The sequence below is a fragment of the Nicotiana tomentosiformis genome, chromosome 10 (assembly GCF_000390325.3).
Source record: "Nicotiana tomentosiformis chromosome 10, ASM39032v3, whole genome shotgun sequence".
NCBI lineage: Eukaryota > Viridiplantae > Streptophyta > Magnoliopsida > Solanales > Solanaceae > Nicotiana > Nicotiana tomentosiformis.
In genome coordinates, this window is record NC_090821.1 from 3,616,929 (window position 1) to 3,639,684 (window position 22,756).

The 22,756-nt window shown below is 38.2% G+C and overlaps 2 protein-coding genes across 4 annotated transcripts in view; both read left to right on the forward strand.

Moving 5' to 3' along the window:
* LOC104112244 (SKP1-like protein 1A) overlaps positions 1-3,589 on the forward strand; it is a 67,720-nt gene extending 64,131 nt beyond the window's left edge. For both annotated transcript variants that reach the window (XM_070186298.1, XM_009622111.4), the window contains one exon: positions 3,255-3,589. In XM_070186298.1, the coding sequence (XP_070042399.1) occupies positions 3,255-3,428 (174 nt within the window). In that variant the 3' untranslated portion in view covers positions 3,429-3,589. The remainder of the gene's footprint in view (positions 1-3,254) is intronic.
* Positions 3,590-14,645: 11,056 nt separating this feature from the next.
* On the forward strand, positions 14,646-22,109 carry LOC104115437 (uncharacterized). Of its 2 annotated transcripts, XM_070187554.1 has the most exons (14): positions 14,646-15,044; positions 16,415-16,552; positions 16,786-16,867; positions 17,574-17,650; positions 17,962-18,062; positions 18,724-18,832; positions 19,547-19,663; positions 19,749-19,834; positions 19,974-20,040; positions 20,496-20,574; positions 20,841-20,932; positions 21,053-21,196; positions 21,313-21,378; positions 21,659-22,109. In XM_070187554.1, exons 1-13 carry the CDS (start codon positions 14,913-14,915, stop codon positions 21,346-21,348), a joined length of 1,260 nt encoding a protein of 419 aa, XP_070043655.1. In that variant the 5' UTR covers positions 14,646-14,912; the 3' UTR covers positions 21,349-21,378; positions 21,659-22,109. The 2 variants fall into 2 exon arrangements, with proteins under 2 accessions (XP_070043655.1, XP_070043654.1); XM_070187553.1 differs by lacking the exon at positions 21,659-22,109 and having other exon boundaries at positions 21,313-21,590.
* Positions 22,110-22,756: the final 647 nt, after the last annotated feature.

Sequence of the window (22,756 nt, forward strand, 5' to 3'; positions counted from 1 at the left end):
GGTTTGGAGACAGACCCCTGAATCTAAGGGTTTCAAGCTAAGCAGGACTAAGACGGAATACCCGGAGTGCAAGTTAGCGTTGAGCCGAGGGAATCGGACGTAGATGTGAGGCTTGAATCACAGGTCATCCCAAGTAGAGTTAGTTTCAAGTACTTTGGGTCGGTTATCCCGTGGGAGGGGAGATCGACGAGAATGTCACACTCCGTATTGGGGTGGGGTGGATGAAGTGGAGGTTAGTATCTGGAGTCCTGTGTGAAAGAGAGTGCCACCGATACTCAAAGGTAGGTTTTATAGAGCGGTGGTTAGACCGGCCATGATGTATAGGGCTGAGTGTTGGCCTTTTAAGAGCTCACGTATCTAGAAGATGAAAGTAGCAGAAATGAGGATGTTGAGGTGGATGTGCAGGCACACTAGGATGGATAAGATTAGGAATGATGATATTCGGGAGAAGGTGGGCGTGGCTCTCATTGATGACAAGATGTGGGAAGCGAGGCTCAGATGGTTTGGGCACGTACAAAAGGAGAAGCCCAGATGCTCCGGTAAGGAGGTGTGAGCAGCTGGCTTTGGAAGGCACGAGAAGAAGTAGATGGCGGCCTAAAAAGTATTGAGGAGAGTTAATCGGTCAGGACATGGCGAGGCTTCAGATTTTCGAGGACATGACAGCGAGACTTAGATAGTTCGGGTACGTACAGAGGAGAAGCCCAGATGCTCCAGTAAGAAGGTGTGAGCAGCTGGCTTTGGAAGGCACGAGTAGAGATAGAGGACGACCTAAGAAGTATTGGGGAGAGGTGATCAGGCAGGATATGGCGAGGCTTCAGATTTCCGAGGACATGGCGCTTGATAGAAAGCTGTGGAGGTCGAGTATTAGGGTTGTAGGTTAGGAGGTAGTTGAGTCTTTTCCTACTTTGTACCTTTGTGAGGCTAGTCTGATAGGATTTTGTCTTAGACTGCTAGTGGTTAATGTTAGTGTCTTACTATTCTTTCGTTTTTTATAGTGTCGGTTCTATTTAACGGATATCGCTTTTGCGTTTCATTTATTTTCTGATTTTTATGATGCTGTTATTATTCCTATGGTATTTGTTGGTGGTACTGATATTGTCTCTTTTCATCTTCTTGAGCCGAGGTTGTTTCGGAAACAGCCTCTCTGCTCCCTCGGGGTAGGGGTAAGGTCTGCGTACACACCACCCTTCCCAAACCCCACCAGTAGGATTTTACTGGGTCGTTGTTGTTATTGTTGTCAGTATATATAACTTAAATCCATGAAAAGTTTGTAGGGAAAGAGAACTATGTGGCTCCTCTAGTAATAGTTCCTTATAAATGAAAACTGTTGGAGTGTTATTTGGCTTGATTGTTTCCTTGCTTTTTTTTTTGGGCCTTGTGGATTGGTAGTTGTGTAAACTATCATTATTAGTTTTGTGTCATCAGCTTTGCAATTTTTGATATTTTTGTTTATGTGTGGATTTATAGAAGTTTGTTAATGCACATTCATTATTTGCATAAATATTGGCATGAGATGATTTAAATGGAGTAGCGTGGTCACTGAGGATTCATATAGCCGATTTCAAGCTATTTGGGGCAGAGCCATATTTGTTGTTGTTGATGCACCTTCTACTTTTGGCTTCCATTGCCCGTGTTCTTGGCATTTATTTGCTGCCTCAATTTTCATAGGTTGAGCTTCTACTCTAGTCTGCACCTGTATAAGCTTCATGGGTAATATATATTGTATAAATATAATCAATTAACTATGCTTCAATCCCAAACTAGGCAAGGTCGTCTACATCATTCCGCCTTGGCATTTATTTGCTGCCTCAATTTTCATAGGGTGAGCTTCTACTCTAGTCTGCACCTGTATAAGCTTCATGGGTAATATATATTGTATAAATATAATCAATCAACTATGCTTCAATCCCAAACTAGGCAAGGTCGTCTACATCATTCCGCCTTATTCAGGTCCATGACATTTCAATACGTAGTCACTCTGTTGCGGTATGCAACTAACTGCAGTTGGTTTTTAGGTGTTATTTGATGCGTTTGAACTAATGAAATAAATTTTGACCGCTTCTTTTGATAGTCTCTTATTTCTGGTAGTTTTCTTCTCCTTTTTTTCATGTTTGCTTAGTTAAAACTTAAAAGTGTATTATTATAGTGAATAATTTCCATGGCTCATTCTAAAACAATGGGTAAGAAGATATGCTTGTAAGTGTAAAGAAGATATGTTTGGGCCTTAGAGCCGGTTTGGTACTGATTATGAGGTGACGCGTACACCAGGCCCATATTGGGCTGAGTGTTACCATTTTGTGGCGACGCATGCACTAGGCCTCATTATTGGGCTAAGTGATTATAATAGGTGCTTGGGCAGGATCTGCTCCGCCGAAAGCTGACATGCCAGCAGTGGGCGCAGGCACAATGTTTTATATATATGCTTGATGATGGGCAGTTATGCCAGGCACCCGTATAGTGCTAAGTGTAAATACTATCGATGGAATCCATTGTGATAGTGTTGATTTACGTGTATACTTGACATGTAGGCATAGAGATGTACTGTCCTCGTGCTAACTAGCAATTGACCTGCTTTATCCGTGTTGGGTTGGTTTTTAACTGTTATACTTGAAAGCATGCCTAAATTCCTGAAATGAGAACGAGCTGTACTTGACATTATTGATTTAATGTTTCTACGGTTTATCCAGAATTTTTGAACTGTTATCGGTTATTGGTACCGGCATTTGACTGTTCTGAGCTCGTATTTGTATAAATTAACTACCCAATATTCTTTTGTTTAATATTCAGATTAAGAAATTTGGATGCTTAAGACAATAAGGATAAACTTGAAGCTAGATCCACTCGCGCGGACATGTCAGTGTCTACTAGTCTGTAATACCTGTAGAACTTGTAGTCATACTTAGTTTGTTACCTTTCAGGAAACAAGTGTTAGTTTGGACATTCCTGTAGCACGGTTTGTTTACATGTTTGATATCCCTCTCCCTGAGTTGTTGCTTGCCTTTTGAATCCTGTTGACTATTGAGTGGCTGACAATTTCTTTTATGTATTTCCTTTTATATTGGTTTTACATTTCCTTTTAATTATTGCTATTATATTTGCTAGTTGATGAGTTACAAGGAGCATCCCATCTAATATCTAGTTCTCTCAACTTTCCTGTATAGAGATTTGGGTATTACCTTTTTTTTGTTGAGTGCTTTTAGAGGTTAAGTTTACATTGCAGTTGCAGTAAATTGTTTGTTCTTATCTTTTTACAGGCTGCCAACTATTTGAACATAAAGAGCTTGCTTGATCTGACATGCCAGACAGTTGCAGACATGATCAAAGGGAAGACCCCGGAGGAGATCCGTAAGACATTCAACATTAAGAATGACTTCACTCCTGAGGAAGAGGAAGAAGTCAGGAGAGAGAATGCCTGGGCCTTCGAGTGAATTCGAGTCTGTTAAGCGGCGTCAATATTCTGCTGATAGATTTGCAATATCTTAGTAGATGTTATAAACAATCTTTTATATTAGTAAATATGTGACTGTTGTTTCTCGGATCTTTGACTTTGTCAGTTGAAGGGAGACAGTAGAACCTCTTTTGCCTTTTATGCCATGGTTTCTTGTGTCCTAAATCGAAATTGAAGATAAAATCATGTTGGTAATTGATCTCCATTGTCCTTGAAGCCTAATGTGTCAGACAGACTCAGTTTGTGAGTTTGAGTGTGACTAAGAGATGGAGAAGTCCATTTTGGTGGCGATATGGTGATGGTTTTTGGCAAACATGTCCATAAGGAGAACAGACGAGGCTTGTCATGGATAGGAGTCACATACAATAAGTTTGAGCCTTATGTATTATTTGCGAGAATTTCTTTTCTCCGGCTGCACATTTTTACTTGGGTGTAGCGGGATTATTTGTTAGACTGTCTTCTCCGTTCCTATTATGTGACGGTTTCCATGATCATTATGGATTCTGCTAGCAACATTACCCGGCTGTGGCAGGAGATTGGCTAGGTCTTATATTACTGTAGCCTTATTCAGTGACTATCTTCATGCCATTATGTCTCCATTTTCCTTCTACTTCAGCGGCCGTGATTGTTTAAGAATCAAGTAGCTTGATCACCACTATAGCTACTTAATGTATATGTGATGCATTCTTTCTTAAAAAGCTCAAAGCAACTCTCTTAAGCAGGTCATAGATTTGATGAACCTATTCAAGTTCCCATGTTTTGTTTATCCTATTTCATCAGATCTGAAATGTAGGAGTATATGCTTTTTGATGAACATTCAAGTTCCCATGTGTTGTTTATCTTATTTCATCACATCTGAAATGTGATATGCTTCTAAAGGATGAAACTGATATAGACAGTTCCGAGTATCTTTCCTTTTCCAATTTGGCCATCATCTGCTATATAACTTGTGAGTTACAACTCTATTGTACATTAGTTGAGGCATCACTTTTTAGAGTCCGGAACTAAAATAATGAGTTTTTGGACTAAATAGGTAGAAAAAAAACTTAGTGACCAAAATACATATAGCGCACTTTTAAAGGGCGTTATACCTTAACGGTCGTTTGCCCGTTAAGGTATAACGACTTTTAAAAGGGCGTTATACGTGAATATGAAAAAACGGGTAAGTATAGCATCGTTTATTAAGGTGCTATAGTATAACGCCTTAATAAACGGCACTATACCTACATAATACATCGTTCCCTTCCCTTCCCCACCAAACCAGAACTCCCCCCCTCCCCCCAAATTAAAACTTTAAAAAATAGTCGATCCCCCCATTAACAACCAAAAAACCTCGAGTGGACCTCACCCGTCCCACAAAAAGTAAAGATCCTCGGTCCCACATCCTAACTAAGGCGTTCTCTCGTTGTGGATTGCTCGTTTCAGCTCTAAATCACCAAATCTTCAACTTTCCTTAAACCTTAAATCGAGGTATTCCGACTTAGTTTTTGTTGAAACTCGTAGAAAAAATGCATATTAGTTGTTTTTAATGTGTTCTATGTTGTTTTGTGATTGTTTTGCGATTTTAACTATTTTGTTATTTTTATCCGGACTATGATATTAGTGTGCTAAAAAAATAGTAAAAATAGAGAAATTATTATTAGTTGTTAAAACAAATGTTAATAAGTTACTTTTTACTGTGGTATATGTATTTTCGTGAATGTTTTGTGATTAAATTTATTTGTTGTTTTTACCTGGTTTAGATTATTTATTTGCTTAAAAACTAGTAAAATAGATAAATTGTTACTTTAGTTCCCTCTAGTGGTATCTTGTGGCCTAATGTAGTGCTTATATTTGTAATGTAGTGTCCTTTTAGCGTAGTAAAATGTAGTGCCATTTAGCGTAGTATCCTTGTAGTTATTAAAATTAATTGTTTAAGTATCTATTATACCCAAAAATATGTCAAAATAGCTGATAGTTCAAACACAAACTCTGTCCATATCTAGTCAACGATCATAAGAAAATAACATGAGAAAACAACCAAAATTCACGATATTTTGGTGCTACTAGGCCTCAAATATCGAGCCCGGAACCCATATGTGAATATTTAATAATTAAATCTTGTATAAGTATGAAAATGAATTATTTAATTTTATTATAGTAAAAAATAAGTGAGTCATAAACAAAAATATATAATAATAAAACTAACATATAAATTAATAAAACTACTAACATATAAATAATAAACTAACATTTAAAATAAAAGACATGTTGAGTGATAAATCGAGAAAATTTTCTCATCATGAACATAAGAATTCAGGATATCTTGGTGCTACTGGGCCTCAAATATCGAGCCCGAAATCCATATGTGAATATTTAATAATTAAATCTTGTATCTTTATGAAAATAAATTATTTAATTTTATTATAGTCAAAAATAAGTGAGTCATAAACAAAAATATATAATAATAAAACTAACATATAAATTAATAAAACTACTAACATATAAATACTAAACTAACATGTAAAATAACAGACGTGTTGAGTGATAAATCGAGAAAATTTTCTCATCATGAACATAAGAATTCAGGATATCTTGGTGCTACTGGGCCTCAAATATCGAGTCTGGAACCCATATGTGAATATTTAATAATTAAATCTTGTATAATTATGAAAATAAATTATTTAATTTACAAACAAACATATAAAATAATAAAACTAACATATTATCTATTATACCCAAAAATACGTCAAAATAACTTATAGTTCAAACACAAACTCTGTCCAATTCTAGTCAACGATCGTAAGAAAATAACATGAGAAAACAACAAAAATTCAGGATATCTTGGTGCTACTGAGCCTCAAATATCGAGCCCGGAACCCATATGTTAATATTTAATAATTAAATCTTGTATAATTATGAAAATTAATTATTTAATTTACAAACAAACATATAAAATAATAAAACTAACATGTAAAATAATAAAACTAACATATTAAAGTAAAATAATGTAATTAATCTTGTTTAATTTACAGTAGATGACATGGAGGTTCCGCCTTTGCATCCTGGACCTGCCAGCCTGGAGTTACTGTTGTTACAGGGCGATCATAGGTCGTCCCACATATGGGAGGGACAGTTACTGGCCCAGACTTTTCGCGCTAGGAGAGTAGACGACATGTGGGGCTTTCTCAGGGATCGCGCTCTCCATCACCGTATAGTCAGACGTCTCCAGGATACGGGCTTTTATAGGATTGTGGAGATCGGCCGGCTGCACCTCGATTGATCATAGATCACGACCCTGATAGAGCGGTGGCGACCGGAGACGCACACATTCCATTTGCCCATTGGCGAGGTCACCATCACGCTGCAGGACGTGGAGGTCATGTATGGGCTGCCCGTTGATGTACACCATGTTGCTCTGTCGTATGCCATGAGAAATCAGACAGGTTTGCAGTACTTGGACATGCTGCAGCGGCTCACTGGTTTACAGCCACCGGAGGAGACTGCACTGGTTGGGGCCAGTCGTCTGCAGTTGACGATTGTCCGACAACATTTGGAGGCATTTCACCCTGACATCACAGACGATACACCGGAGCTTCATATTCACCGGTACACGAGGTTGCTGCTACTCCTTATGTTTGGAGGGGTTTTGTTCCCGAACACTTCGGGGAGCCTAGTCAGTTCGAGATTTCTTCATCATCTTGAGCAGCTAGATGATTTACCCCAGTACAGCTGGGGTGCTGCTGTTCTACTTATACAGGCAGATGTGCCGGGCGAGCATGGGCACCCAACGTGACGTTGCTGGATTTTTTCCGCTCCTACAGGTGAAAACATATTCGAATACTCTATTCATTATAACATACCCAGTAAAAATATACCTTAAATTTTACGTCCACTTTATATGTTAGGTTTGGGCCTGGGAGCAGTTCCTGCAGTTGCAACCACCTCTACCACCAATAGCTCCGGGTGTACCACCTCCGTTTCTCCCTCTAGCTATGGGATGGGTTGATAGGTGGGGATATGGACGAGAGTACGAGGCTCGACATAATCTCCCCTTGTGCAGGGATTTGTTGGATTTGCTGGAGGGCGCACAGGTAAATGTATACCTAAGTTTACTTGGTCTGGCTTCATACTCACGTTTTCTGTTGTTACTTAATAGTTTATTTGGAGGCCATACAACAACGAGCTAATAGCTGTCTTGCCCGATTATTGCTCGACCGGCCGATTTATGTGGAGCTCTTTCGTCCCGTTGATGTGCCTTGATATTGTGGAGCATCATGCCACCGAGCGAGTACTTCGCCAATTTGGCCGCCCGCAGCTTGTACCGCCACCGCCCGCCTGGCATATCACACATTACCAGCGGGATGATCGTTCCAGGGTGGACGAGACATATATGGCATGGCTAGAGGCGCAGATCGATACTTGGGACCATCGACATGACCTGATTCCCCCCTCATCCACCTGACCGGACGGAGACTGAGCATGATTATATGGGCTGGTACAGCAGGGTTACCCGACTTTTCGTTGGGAATCCCATTTATCGTGCTGGCGGTCGGTATGTTCCATACACCGGGAGGCACGAGGCACTGGTATGTTATTTGGTATACTTACTTATAACGTTAACCTAGCGTTCCGTAATTTATATTTTACATGTTGTGAAGGCTATTGGCCTACATTTGTTCCACCAGTTGGGACTGCAGATGCAGTAGCATACTGGCAAGGGAGTAGCCGCTTTGCACGAGTATGCCCGGCAGGTTACCGATATGGCTTCCCGGACGTTGAGGCGAGCCCGAGATGATGAGCGATTAGGATATGAGGCTGAGTATGTGGCGCCAGAACAGTACCATCGTGGGGCCACCAGTAGGGCCGAAACGTGGTCGACGTGGCAGGCATGCCCTACGAGGTAGGGGTGTCCCACGAGGTCGTGGGGGTCGGCGAGGAGGTGGTCCCTAGCGAGGGGGCGTTGAGGCACCTGTTGAGGATGTTGGAGTTGATCAGTTGGGTGACCTCCATGAGCCAGACCACTCTCACAGCAGCATGCCGTCATTCAGCCTTCAGCTTTAGCTCACTCCAAGGACTTCGCAGGTGACCCCGTTATCTCCATTGTTGATCACGGGCACGGGCATTACGCGAGAGAATTGGGATTAGTATTTTCTTGATCTTCCCGGGCCATCGACCGTTGCTGATGATCGACTGACACGAGATGTGGATAGTGGGCGCCGGCTAAGTTATGGCTCATCATCAAGGGATGCTGGGGATCTTTCACAGGCACAAGTATGTTTGTATTACTATTACATTTAAATTTGTTTTTATCTCATTGATTAGCCATAAATATCTTTATGTTTTTTTATTAAGGCTTCATCCTCGCCTGTCACGGGGGCCAAATTGTGCGATACTGACCTGGCTGTGCCTGATGATTATATTCAGGAGCCCGACGAGACCATGGTAAGACAATTTAAATTTTTGTGACTTAACATGTACATTACAAATATATATTTTCATATACTGGAATATCTTATTATTCTGTAGGTTACTGCTGGACAGACGACCCCTTCTACCAAGCCTGCCAGCCCTATTGACGATCATGCTACAACGCATCCTCCGATAAAGAGGCGACGTGATGAGAATGATCTTGATAGCATAGCCGGGCGGGATGGGATGCGCCTCAAGCCAACGGTTGCATTAAAGCATACAAGATGTGGGACGCATTAATTGTTTTTTGTATTTTATGTACATATAACATTCAATAAATAATTGGAATTCAATAAATAATTGGAATAATTTTTATTGTTTACATTATATGCGCATTATGTTTTTATTTCTCCGGTTCTTCGTTATTTTAATACTACAACACAAACACAAACATAGCAACTTAACATAATTTAAATTCAGTACAACTAATGAAAATACATGACACGGAAAACATAAAGATAAAATACTATACTCAACACATACATGTGTTTGTTTAGTCACTACCGCTTATTATTCTCTGCTCCAACCACTTAAATTTCTCTTCCATTTTATTTTTTTCTTCTTCCACCTCTTTTAATTTCTCCTGCAATGCCGCAATTTCTCGTTGCATTTCAGAGATCTGGCGTTGGTATTCAGTGTTCATATTCCAAACATACTGCAAAATTAATTTGTAGTATTCCTGGTTAATGGGTTTATCATACCATTCCTCAAACTTACAATAATTTTCGTCATTGCCTCCAAACCTGTATAGACACATCCAGTATCTGCGCTCAACATTACCATCAGACCAACATGCCTTCATAATCGCACGTTTGCCACAATAGCACCTTGGTTGGTCATTGCATCCAGACATTTGTTAATGCAAGAAAAATAAAAAATATATGGATAGTTTTGCTATTTGTTTTGGTTAAACGCAGGTAATAACTAAAAGCGCATGTCGACAAGATAATTATTTTTTCAAAAAAAAGGGTTTATGTTAGATTGTTGTACTGAAGTAATAATGTTAAATATTAATAAGATTTAACAGCAATGCAAACATAAATTTATTTCATACATTCTGCAAAATAACCAAGTACATACACTTATTACAACCAAATTACGGAAACAAAACACTACGTGTATCCTTGATAGTTGGGCACATTAGATGAACTTCCACCAGGAGCTAGATTACCACCACCACCCAAACCAGCCGAAGGACATTTATGACGGTCGTATCCTGTTTGCGAGCATATGTCACATTTGCGCGCATAAACGGTATCACCAACATCCATTTAGTTCTGTATACGCGTTCTTTTTTGCACTTATCGCTGGCGCAAAAACTCCTTGTTACACACCATTTTAAATGGTTCCGGCGACCAATAATGCTCAGCATCCACTGGATGCAATTGCCCACTATAGGTGTTTAAGTGTGCAGCAATACTATATTCTTTATCAACATAGTTGGTTGGCCCTAAACCTGTATGTTGAAAGCACTTGATGGCATGTGAGCACGGCATGTGGTATATGAACCATTTTCCACAAGAGCATAACCTTTTGAATTCATTTACGGTGTGTGTATTATTCCCCCAGTTGTGATGGATAGCGGTGCGGACTTCAAAAATATTTCGCTCGTTGCAATACTGCAAAAATGAATGCCAATGTGCTCGCTTCCTGTATTTATCAAATCTTTTCATTGGTATTGGCATAAATTCAATATCCCTTTCCATCAATGACGATGCACCTGTAGCCCTTTCAACAAACCTCTCTACCATCAGCTTGAATGACATCCGCACCATGGCAGTGACAGGCAATCCTCGTGCAGACTTCAATAACTCGTTGAAAGATTCTGACCTATTTGTAGTTAGAATTCCCCATCTTCTGCCACCATCCGCATGCAAAGTCCACTTGTCAAGCTCATGTCGTATCAACCAACGATAGGCTCCCTCGTCTTCCTACCTGATAGATTCCATGCGCCTCCTGAATTTACACTCTTGGTGATCTGTTGCAGCCATCCACATTAAATCATGCAAATACTTGTTGGGATATGCCTTCTGGAAATTGGCCTTCAGGTGCCTCACACAGTAATGGTGGTAAGCATACGGTTCGTGCCATTCACGCAAATTCTACACAGAACTTAAAATACCACCATACCGATCAGATATTAGACAAATACCTGAATGCTGTTTGATAACGTGCTATTTCAAGTGGTTCAAAAATAGTGTCCACGTCTCTTGGCTTTCATTGACACAAATAGCAAAAGCTAAGGGAAATATACTTCCATTAGCATCTACTGCAACGGCGATCAACAACTTGATATCATACTTTCTATAGACATGAGTGTCGTCTATGGATATTACCGTATGGCAATGCACAAAACCATCAATTGTTAGTTTAAATGTCCAGAACACGTATCTGAATATATATTCTGGTATTCCCGGACTTTGCTCAAACTTCCATTCAATAACAGTCCCGGAGTTAAAGTATTGCAATGCGGCCATGTACCTGGGTAGAGACGCAAATGACTTATCCCAGTTACCATAAACAATTTCAAACGCACGTTTGCGCCCGGGAAATGCTTTTCTTTTGGTAATGGTTCACCCATATTCCTGGTGGACGAATGTAATAAACTCTTTGATCTTGTACCTTATGGACACTGCAATGTGTGGAATCAAGACAAGAGAAATTAAGTCAACATCCAAGTTGAAGTAATTCCCACTGAATGTGTCCATTTCAGAATTGTGGGCGCCAATGTATTTACCCATAACCCACATATTTGTTTTCTTCTTCTTCGCACGCAGCATCCAATTATAACCCGCAAATCATCTACGGCAAACAACCTTGTATACATCCGGAGTTGACTCCTATAACGTCATCTCACGACACTCTTTTACGTTGTATATTTTCACCGCCCTGCTTAGGCGCGCTTTATCAAGAAAAAAATATGCCCTTTGACAGCACCGTTGGTCTAGACTCATCCCACATTGATGTCCGAATTTCGTCAGTATCCCTTGTGAGGGCATCCACATCTGACATACTTGGCAAATGATCAAGGTAGGAAATCTCTCTTGAGTGAAACGGTACGTGGGACTCGTACACTCTTGGTCTAACAGGGGGTGGAGCATGCTCCCTCGTCAAATCAGGTCCATCATTCTCTTCCTCTTCATCATCACCCTCATCAGGGAAGGGTGTGTCATCTCCTGACTTATCGGCATTGTTGTCATAATCAATGTTCTCTTCCTGACTCTGTGCATCTGCCAGATCCCGATTAAATATGTCGTCTTCGGGCAATTGAGTTAGGACAGGACGTTCAAGTTGCTCGTTTTCACTGCACAACCAACAAAATAATGAGTTACTCAAATTGATAAATACTTTACATATAGCTATATCACTTCACTTACAAATCGTAATGTGTTGACATCCCATAATGGACATCATCCTGTTGGTAATGACTCCCGAATGGACCACCATGATCCAACACACCAGAACTACGCATATTCCAACTGGGTTTTTGTTCATAACTTGTAAAATTTATATTTGGCCGGTATCCACTGTGGAATATATGAATGTTAATACAAATTCAATACAACAAAAATAAATATCATAACACAAAGGAAAATTAAAGTTTACCACTCGTCTTGTGGATCATGTAAAGTAGGAGAGAAATTATTCTCTCGCTCCTCATTCGCCCGTGGAGATAAGTTTAGATCAGGCCAAACTCTTTTAGCCGGAACATATTCGGATAAAACTGCTCCAAAATAACTACCCGATGACTGGGGGATATCCCTACTTTGCGCAATCTCATTATTGCGAACGTCTTCAGCCTTGGCGTACATTTCCAACATTTTTATCAAAAGAAATTCCTAGTATTCATCCGGAGTTCTAAAAAAATCACTTAGAGTTTCATCATCCTCGATGTTAAATTGAGCATAATAAGCAACCCTTTGCGGAGTGACAGAATACAGATATCTTTCGGTTACTTTAAGGTTCACCGAACGTTTGCTCACACTCATTTTTTTTTACATAACAACGATACCAATCTATCATACTCCATTGTAAGTGGCAACTTAACATGACACTGTAGAGATAAATTATAGCTTACTGAGTTATTCGCCACTACAACCTCAACCCCTCCCCTCCCCCCCCCCCAAATATAATGAAACCCTAATTTTTCGCTTTTCAGACATTATGACAAAATACAAAACAACTTAACGAAGAAAAATTTAACAAGACTTGAGAATTTTTCAGAATGAATTTTTACAAAATCCTTAACGTATTTAAATAAGGCAATGCCCAATCCGGGGGGTCGAATATTTTGAGGTATAGCGCCTTAAATAAGGGCGCTATACCCATTTGAATTATTGTTATGTCAGTTAAGCGCAGAATAAGTATTGGTGGGCCCACAAAATATGTATAGAGCCTTAATAAACAGCGCTATACTTACCCGTCTTTTCATATTCACATATAACGCCCTTTTAAAGGGCGCTATATTATTTTGATCATTAAATTTATTTTCCACCTATTTTTGTGTCTTGAGTCCAAAAACTCATTATTTTGGTTCCGGACTCTCACTTTTTGCAATGTTAATGTTTTTTTGCTGGTTTCATTATCATATAGCGGTGCCAGCGTATCTCGTTCTAAGGGGAATGCAAACATTCTACAAAGTAAAAAGAGAATGAATAGGAAAAAGAAAATACCTTACCAATCCTATTTTATATGACACTTCCTTTTTAGCTTGTCCAAAAAAAGGAATAGTAACATATTTTTCTCTTGAAAATTACTTAATATTAGCATCTATATTTCATCCTTAATGACATGATCTGTTGGATATCAACTTGGTGGAAAAGTTAATATTTTAACAAGGAGAGAAAATAAAAAGACATTTAAATTTTTTTTTTGATCTTTTGCATATATTTGATTTACCTGTCCATACATAATAGTATTATTAATGTGTCACAAACTAAAGAAAGAAAATGGAAAGGAAGAAGGAAGAATGACGCAAACCATGATAACCTTTCGGAAAAGAAATCCGTCCTTGTCCAGTGTAATGTACAAGAGTCAATTTGTTGGACTAGGAATTGTCTTTCAAAGCTATCAAATCAAATAAAATAAGTACAAATTATAATAGCATCTTTTTCTTTTTGTTCCTTTTGTGGAGACTTTTGTTTCAACAAACTAATAGGAGTAGAGGAAAGAACAAACCCAACTCATTAACTGGATTAGAATTTGTAACAAAATTATACTACTACATTATCTTTACTAGTGACTGTCTGGTGAATGTTTTGCTTAAATAAAAAGAAAGGTTAATCAATTTGTTTGGTTAATTTGGAAGAGTAGACCGAAGTATAAAGTAATGAAAAGTTATTAAGGACATATTATAACTAATTATTGATTGGCGTGTTGTCTAAACAGTACAAAATATTTAAGAAAGAGAAACTTTTCAAATGTATTATTTCAAATGTATTATCTACTGTAAGTCGTAGATATTTATTTAATTATAAAAATAAAAAATTTAAATGAAATTATTTTCATGAAAATGAGACAAGTTAGTACTCCCTTCATCCCATTTTAACTATCACTTAGCTCAAAAAATTTGTTCCAAAATAACTGTTACTTTAGGATTTCAAGATTAAATTTATTAATTATTTTCAACTATACCCTTATTATTAAAGGAGGTGAAAATGGACATTAAATGAAAAGTGATTGGTCAAAATTAGAATATAAAGTGATGATTTTCACCAATGACAAGTCCCCACCCTCAAGTTCAAACGCATCAAACAAGCATAAGCCATATGTTCCTTCTCTCTCTCTCTCTCTCTCTCTCTCTCTCTTCGTTTCTTCAACCAAACTCCAATCTGTTGTCAGTTGAGTTCGATCAAATCCATTATCCTTAATTTAAATTTTATACTATAGTATTATTTATACATACAACTCACAGCCTTAAAATCCTGAACCGTACCTTTGCGTCTCTAACACTAACAAAAGAGGTGCAGTTTCATATATACTTGGGGAAGTGGAGTGAGTTGGCAGCTAAAAAATGGCAGAAAATCAGCCATTATTACGAAGCGACGATAACGAAGTGGTGCGTGAAAGTGAAGGAACTGAAAGGAAAAGTACAGCTTCTGCTCGTGTTGTTTCTCTCGATGTTTTTAGAGGCCTTTGCGTTTTTGTAAGGACTTCTTTTTCTTTTCTTTTTTTACGTTTCTGGAACAGAGTTTGTTTAATTATGAGAGAACCTATTTAGATTAGGCCTAGAATAACCTTCAAATGTTTTTTTTTTTTACTTTACGAAGAGAGATAATCAATAAGCACTTGAACCAAATTCAAACTTGTCTTATAGTAGGAAGCTATGATATTGTAATTTATGCACTTTGAATTTGTGATAAAGCTGTCAACTCAAAATTCATTTTCCTTTCTAAAAAAACCCTTTTGGATATATTGATCTTGCGAATTTCATATGCATGTTATGATTTAGGCAGATTGAAAGATTTTCCTTCTTTTAACTTCTCGGGAATATCGGGGCCTGACGTTAGTTTAGTCCGTACCTTTGCTTTGTGTCTTTTTCCGCTTTATACGTTCTTATTGGCTGTCGAGAAAACTACTGAAAAAAAGAGACGTGAATTTTTAGTTTTGTTTTCCCTTGGCACTTCATTTTATCCCAAGTTGTTTAAGATTGAAAGAGTTAGCAACTACTAAATATGTTGAAGAGTGTGCTTAGTTTTCTTTCGGATACGAAGGCATGTGGGTATGTGGGTATGCAGCTCTAGGAATGCTGTGGGGGGGTTATCATGTAGCACACAATTCCACTCGCTCAGTTCTCGATATTGAGCACGCGTAAGCAGTGAATTAGTGGAGTTTCGTTCTACATTGATTAAGTTAGCAGCCAGTGGGAGTAGAATACCATCGCATCAATGTACTTTCATGAGAGTCGAAGACAATACACTGCCAACAAGATGGAAAGTCCCCTGTTAAACTGCAAGTTGAAGAGAAGAAAATGGTAGAGATATTTAGCATGGTGCTCATGAAAGCCATCACTTTATTAACGGAACATTTTGATTCCCTTTTCTATCTCATCCTCCCCTGGCTGTAGTTCACAAAAGGGTCAACTAAAGTATCTTATTTCGAAACAATCTCTCGAGTCGAACCTCGATACCACATTCTTAAAAAAGATATGGCCATCTCCCGAAATTCCCTAACCAACCTCGATACCACATTCTTAAAAAAGATATGGCCATCTCCCGAAATTCCCTAACCAATTCGTGCTTATAATGACACCACTTACTTGCAGGCATCCCTAAATGTGATGGTATTCCAAGTGGTTTATGAAGATCTTGAACTACTCAACCTCTTGCTTTAAGGTTTTGGATTGAATGTGTAGTCTTTAGCATTTTAAATAACCATACTCCACATTAGTGAGATCTTGTTGCACACGTTTAACGGATTTTCTATTTACAAGAGTAAGTTCTTCTCTTTTCCTTTTTCCTAGTAAAAATTTCTCCACTTCTCAACTTTTGACTTTAATTTGTTTGCTGCACTCAGCTTATGATGCTTGTGGATTATGCTGGTTCTGTTTTCCCAAGCATTGCTCATTCCCCGTGGAATGGTGTCCGCTTGGCAGACTTTGTAATGCCTTTCTTCCTCTTTGTTGTTGGAGTTTCCCTGGCAATTGTAAATAAGGTATCTATACTTTGATCTTCAGATAAAATCGTGGACATAAACCTTATCATTATGAAAATTATAGGCTTATGAATTATGACACATTGTTCCCGGAATTGCATGGGTGATATCCTATCCCCTGTGCTGGCAATATCCAGTTAACTAAATCATCTGAGTAAGATCATATTATGCCTGTCATCAGGTGATTGTTGACCTTGGCACAGGCTGAACTTTTTCCTCTTTCGAAACTGCAGATAGTTGTAGACAGAACAAGGGCAACATTGAAAGTTGTGATTAGGACATTGAAACTATTTCTCCTTGGTGTTTTCCTGCAAGGTAATTTTGCTCACTGGAATTTGTAAAATGAATATTATAATTCACTACAAGTACAAGCCTGTATATGTCTTTCAAAATGGATCTTCCACTCTTCTTATATTATGGCAAATGAGTGCGTTCTAAATTTGTGGCACAACTAGATAAAATACTACTCCTGGTTCTAACAAGCAAAACGAAGCTCAATGATGACACGTTTTTTCTTCTTGAGAAATTGCCCCTTTAAAAGCCTTCCACGATGGACGTCAAACATCAAGTGAAAGAGAGATGCTTAATCGACAAGAATGTACATAATTAAAACATGTGACAATACACAGATACACATAATGTTACTGGGGCATAATTAGGCATCAGCTTGATGTTTTACATTCAAGTTAAGCTTGATGAGTAGACAATGTTCAGAGTGAAGATACTGTAGTTAAATTCCTGAGAGATAAAGCATCACCGGAAGAAAGTCAAAATTGAAGATTGTAGCCTTGTAGGTTACCAAGTAACATAACAGAAAACATTTTCTAATATATGCTTTTTCGCTAGAATTCAAATTGTTGGATTCTTTTTTACTTTACGTCTGGAGGGCTTTCCTGTTTTGCTCTTGATGACCTTTTCTATTGTCTTCTGATTTCGTTCGAAGCATGTCGTTTTCTTGTATGACATATCTATACTTGAATGATGCTGGAGAATTACTAATTCCACGTTTGCTTCGTTTCAGGGGGTTACTTGCATGGGATAACTGGTTTGACCTATGGTGTAGATATCGAAAAAATGCGATGGATGGGAATCTTGCAGGTACAACTGATACTATGTTTACGACTATTCTGCCACTGTAGTATCAGATGAATAGAATAGCTACAAGATGAATAGAATAGCTACAAGAGAAGTACCGTTTCAGTTTCACTAGCATTGCCAGTCATGCTGATTCTCCGAGAGAAACGTCCTAACCTGGTTTCCCTGATCTTTATTAAGAGATCGTCATGTTTAGAAGCATTTCTAATCACTAGATGGTCAATAAATAGGCGCAGAATAAAGAACTTATGCATGTAACCCGTTCATATCAATTTCTGGTTCAGAATATTATACATTTCTTTTCATTTATCCAGAGGATAGCTGTTGGATATATTGTAGCAGCTTTGTGCGAGATATGGTTTCCATGTCAAGGGATGAAAAGAGTCACCATTCTCAGCAATTATATTTGGCAATGGTAAGATGACTAAATCCCTGATTTTCAGGTGCATGTTTAGTCTGTAAAACTAATGTGGATAACTTTTTTGATTGTGCAATTGTTAGGAGTAATACATATATCTTCTGTTTCATCATCGTGAAGGTATTGCTTTGAAAACTGAAAAAATAGACCAAATATCTTAACAAATTGATTTTATGTTCCTTTTGATAAATGGCATACATTTAGATAAACCAAGAGCTTTAACTATTCATATTGTGCTGAGAACAAAATCTTAGTAACAAGCAGATGACCACAACTTAATGGAACCATAAATGCATCATATTATCATTACTAGGAACTTCATTTAACGATTATGAAAGAACCAACTTCTCATAAGTAGGGGATTGATCTCTTCTAAATTTGATAAACATCTGTGCTCGTTGCTGGTGGAAGTCAAACCCATGACATATTGGTACGAGGTCTCAACCTAACTATCTGGATCAGGCTCATTGGCTATTAACAAGTAGAAGTAGGCAAAACAGAAGAATTTTGTAAGTTTTAATTGGAAAACTAATATGAGTCCAACTGCAATGATATTGGCATATTCTTGTTAAAGATGTTCATATTTTGTAGTATTGTTGATTGTCCTATATGGTTATCTTTGTTTATAGTTTTATATAACATTTTACTTCATTTGTAGGGGTATCGTGTTCCTATTGTCTGCTATACATAGTGGGTTGTTATATGGTTTGTATGTACCTGATTGGCAATTCAGTGTGCCGCGGTCAACTGGCAGCAGCATTTATGAGGTTAGCAGCTGTTTGCTTTTCTTTTCCCCTTAATCTGAACTAGATTCTGGAAACAATTCCAGGGGCTCCAAGCAAAAACATTAAGAATTCAATAGGGTGTGATCAGTCGTTACTGCTTTGAGTGATATTAGTAATATTTCTCTACCTTTTATTCAGCATGTAAAGGACTTGCTCATAATCGAAAACTCTTTTCATCAGTTGTTATCCTATAGAAGCTTTAAAAATGACTATTACCAGTCATCACTGCTTTGTGTGTGATCAGTACTCTTCCCAATTGAGTTAGAGCACTTTTTCCATCAGTACAACAACAACAACAACAACAACAACAACAACCCAGTATAATCCCACTAGTGTGGTCTGGGGAGGGTAGTTTGTACCTATGTTGCTCGGACTCTCCAAAAGTGCTGCCGCACCGGTGTCGGATCCACCAAAAATGTACTAAATTTGGAGGATCCGACATGCACCCAACAACATTTTTAACGAGTCCGAGTAACATAGGTTTGTACGCAGACCTTACCTCTACCCTGGGGTAGAGAGGCTGTTTCCGATAGACCCTCGGCTCCCTCCCTCCAAGAACTCCCCACCTTGCTCTTGGGGTGAATCGAACTCACAACCTCTTGGTTGGAAGTGGAGGGTGCTCACCACTAGAGCAACCTACTTTTTCCATCAGTAATATATGTAATATAAGATGTTAACTTTTGGCGCCACTTTCAGGTAAAATGTTCTGTTAGAGGTGATTTTGGACCGGCATGTAATTCTGCTGGAATGATTGATCGCTATATTCTTGGAATGGATCACCTCTATGCAAAACCTGTATATAGAAATATGAAGGTAACTTTGTACTGGACTGCAAAGCTGGAACTCTTATATCCAGACCTCACAGTTAATCCCTCGTGACTAGTATTATTGTTCATAGGAATGCTATGGATCCAACAATACTAGAGCTTCCTCGACTACGCCTTCTTGGTGTCATGCCCCTTTTGATCCTGAAGGTATTTTGAGGTAACAAATCCATCATTATTCTTCACCCTTGGATTCTCTCATGAATTGTACTACTTATTTAGTGATATCATGTTCTTCATTTCATGAATTATCTACTTTGTTGCTTAACACCTTTTACCGTTGGTAATCTTTTTTGCAGTTCACTAACAGCTGCTGCTGCATGCATCATTGGACTCCAATACGGTCACATACTTGTTAAATTTCAGGTAAGCCATGTGGTAATGCTAGCTGACTGATTTACCTCTGTTAGGTGCTCTATTTTTTTGTCCCAAGCTTTGGAAATGTTAGGAAAGGTTATTTCAGGAGAAGTCGTGGAAATGCTTTAAGCTCTCAAGAAATGATTTTACTTTGTGTTGGTTCCGATTAGATGGCTTTATCAGTGAAATATATTGATCTACGTAAGTGCTGGTTTCCTAAAAGAGTTTTCTGGAAAGAAGTACTACAAGAGTTGTGTTAGATGATTATGCTTTTAGAATCTTATTGGTCCTGTCGTAATTGGTTATCACTAGTAAATTAGCTATATAGGAGAATATCATGATTTCAGAATGAAGGGAAATCTGTCACTACTGTTCGGTGGTGTATATTTAGCTACAGAGAATGATCCAGAGTACCTTAATGCCAGATATGTCACTGATAGATGTAATTTATATGACTGTTTCAGGATCATAAAGAACGGCTATGCAGTTGGTCCGTCCTCTCACTTGCACTTCTTGTAGTTGGTTTGTTCCTTGCTTTCATAGGTATGTCTTTCTTACTTTTAGATACTAATGCATAATCACCTGGACTATCATAGACAAACCAGAAACCTTTGGTTTCCAATTTACGATATATACTCTCTGTCTTTAACTTTACCATATTTTAGATCTCCCTTCCCTAAGAATATAAGATTAGTTCATGCTCTAGTTGTGCTGATTCCCTTAATCAATGTAGGAAATTATCAATTCGATTCAAGAAAAATATGATTCTAGTCACTATGAAATGTGAGATTAATTTCTTTTCCTTTCAGGCGTGCCATTAAACAAATCGTTATACACGATAAGTTATTTGCTGGTAACCTCAGCTGCTGCTGGAATCACATTCTGTTTGCTATATGTGCTGGTAAGTTTTGAAAATAAAACCCTCTCTCCGGTATCTCTTTGGCTTAATATAATCATCACCTATTGCTATCATTCTGATTTAAAATTCATTTAACAGTCGTGTGAATCTTATGAACTTTAGGTGGACATTTATGGTTGGAGGCGCTTGATGTTTATTCTTGAGTGGATGGGAAAGCATTCTCTTAGTATCTTTATTCTCATAACATCAAATATAGCTGTGATTCTAATTCAAGGATTTTATTGGCGAGATCCACGTAATAACATTGTAAGTGTTGATTTAGTTCACCAATTTTCAAGGAGAAAAACATCTATGCCCCTATTTTATTGATTTTTGTCTAGAAGAATAACGCAAGCCTGCTTTTGCTGAATTTTCTTGAATAGGTTCGTTGGCTTGTGACACAATTTGTACAGAAATGATATCCCGGCTTCATGAGTTCCCTCACACAAGTAAGGATATATTCCTTCTTATTAAGTTGGATCCACTGAAAGCATCAAGTGATTTATAAAACGGATAATAGACAATGCACGAAATATCTATGAAATAGAACTCTGGTCTCGTAAACTCTTTTCCTTGATAGCTTTCAGTTGTTGGTTATTGAAAGAGCACTCTCTAGGATATCCTATTTTTTCCACATTGAAAGAGCACGCTACGTTTCATATACGATTTATAACAAACCCCTACATGTCTGAAATTGAGGCTTAATAGTTATTTTTTTTTTTTGGTAAGAGGGGAAACTCGTAGCCGCTTCAACCTCTGCTGCAGTCTCTGCCCTTCGGGTGAGCACTTTGTGCGCACTGGGTAAACTTTCCCCTGTGTACCCTCCAAACCATCTGGGCAACCCGAAGGGTTTATTTAATAGTTATTGTTATTATATGTGTATGACCCACTTTTGATGCAATAAGTGAAGTTTGGTGCTTCTTGAGCCAGACTCTCTATTTCCACAAGAATATGGTGGTAAGGTCTATATTCATACCACCCTCCCCGGATCCTACTATACGAGATTATACTGAATATTATGTTATTGTTATTGTTGAGTGCAAGGTGAGGGTGTCAAGTCTTGTGTTTTATCGAGGGAAAAAGATTTGTTTGTTTTCATGTTCCTTTCCATTATTCCGTATACATTACACAGCGGGGCAAGTGGGCAGAAACATGCACCATCGCTTTTCAAGAATCAGAATGCCAGATATTCAGATACTCCAGATGGATAAGACAATGTCATACACTACATAATAGCTCCAAAAAGAAATTAAAAAACCAAACAAGTGACTCCAATTTCCTTAGAAGGAAAATTGTTATATACAAAGCGGTTTACCAGCCTTCCCTTACTTTGTTAAATCTCCCCCATTCTCCTAATATTACCACACGAAAAATTGAAAATTATCTTGAATTATTGTTTTATGGCCTTAAAACACCAAATAAGAGAAATGGTCTTTTATGGCCTTAAAACGCCAAATAAGAGAAATGGTCTATGGCAAAACAATGACTACTGTTCATTAGGCCGTTTTTTAAGAGACAACAAAATTTAGAAGATTTGGAGCCGTTGTCCGAATTCATGAAGATGACGTGGACATTAACACACGAATAATTAGAAATCATCTTGAATTCTTGTTTTATAATCCTAAAACACCAAAAAACGAGGAACGATCATAGCGAAACAATGACTATTGTTCATTAGGTCGTTTCTGATGGACTAATAAAATTTTAGGCGATTCTGCGCCGGTCATCTGAATTCATGAAGATAGCGTGGACATTATCACGCGAAAAATGGAAATCGTTCTGAATTCCTGTTTTATGACCCTAAAGCATTAAAAAATGAGGGACGGT

Excerpts from the sequence above, each read along its gene's own strand:
- LOC104115437 (XM_070187554.1), top strand. The coding sequence starts at position 14,913 with ATGGCAGAAAATCAGCCATTATTACGAAGCGACGATAACGAAGTGGTG. Across the intron at positions 20,041-20,495 it reads ACATACTTGTTAAATTTCAG|GATCATAAAGAACGGCTATG; the intron begins GTAAGCCATGTG and ends TGACTGTTTCAG. Across the intron at positions 20,575-20,840 it reads TTTGTTCCTTGCTTTCATAG|GCGTGCCATTAAACAAATCG; the intron begins GTATGTCTTTCT and ends TTTTCCTTTCAG.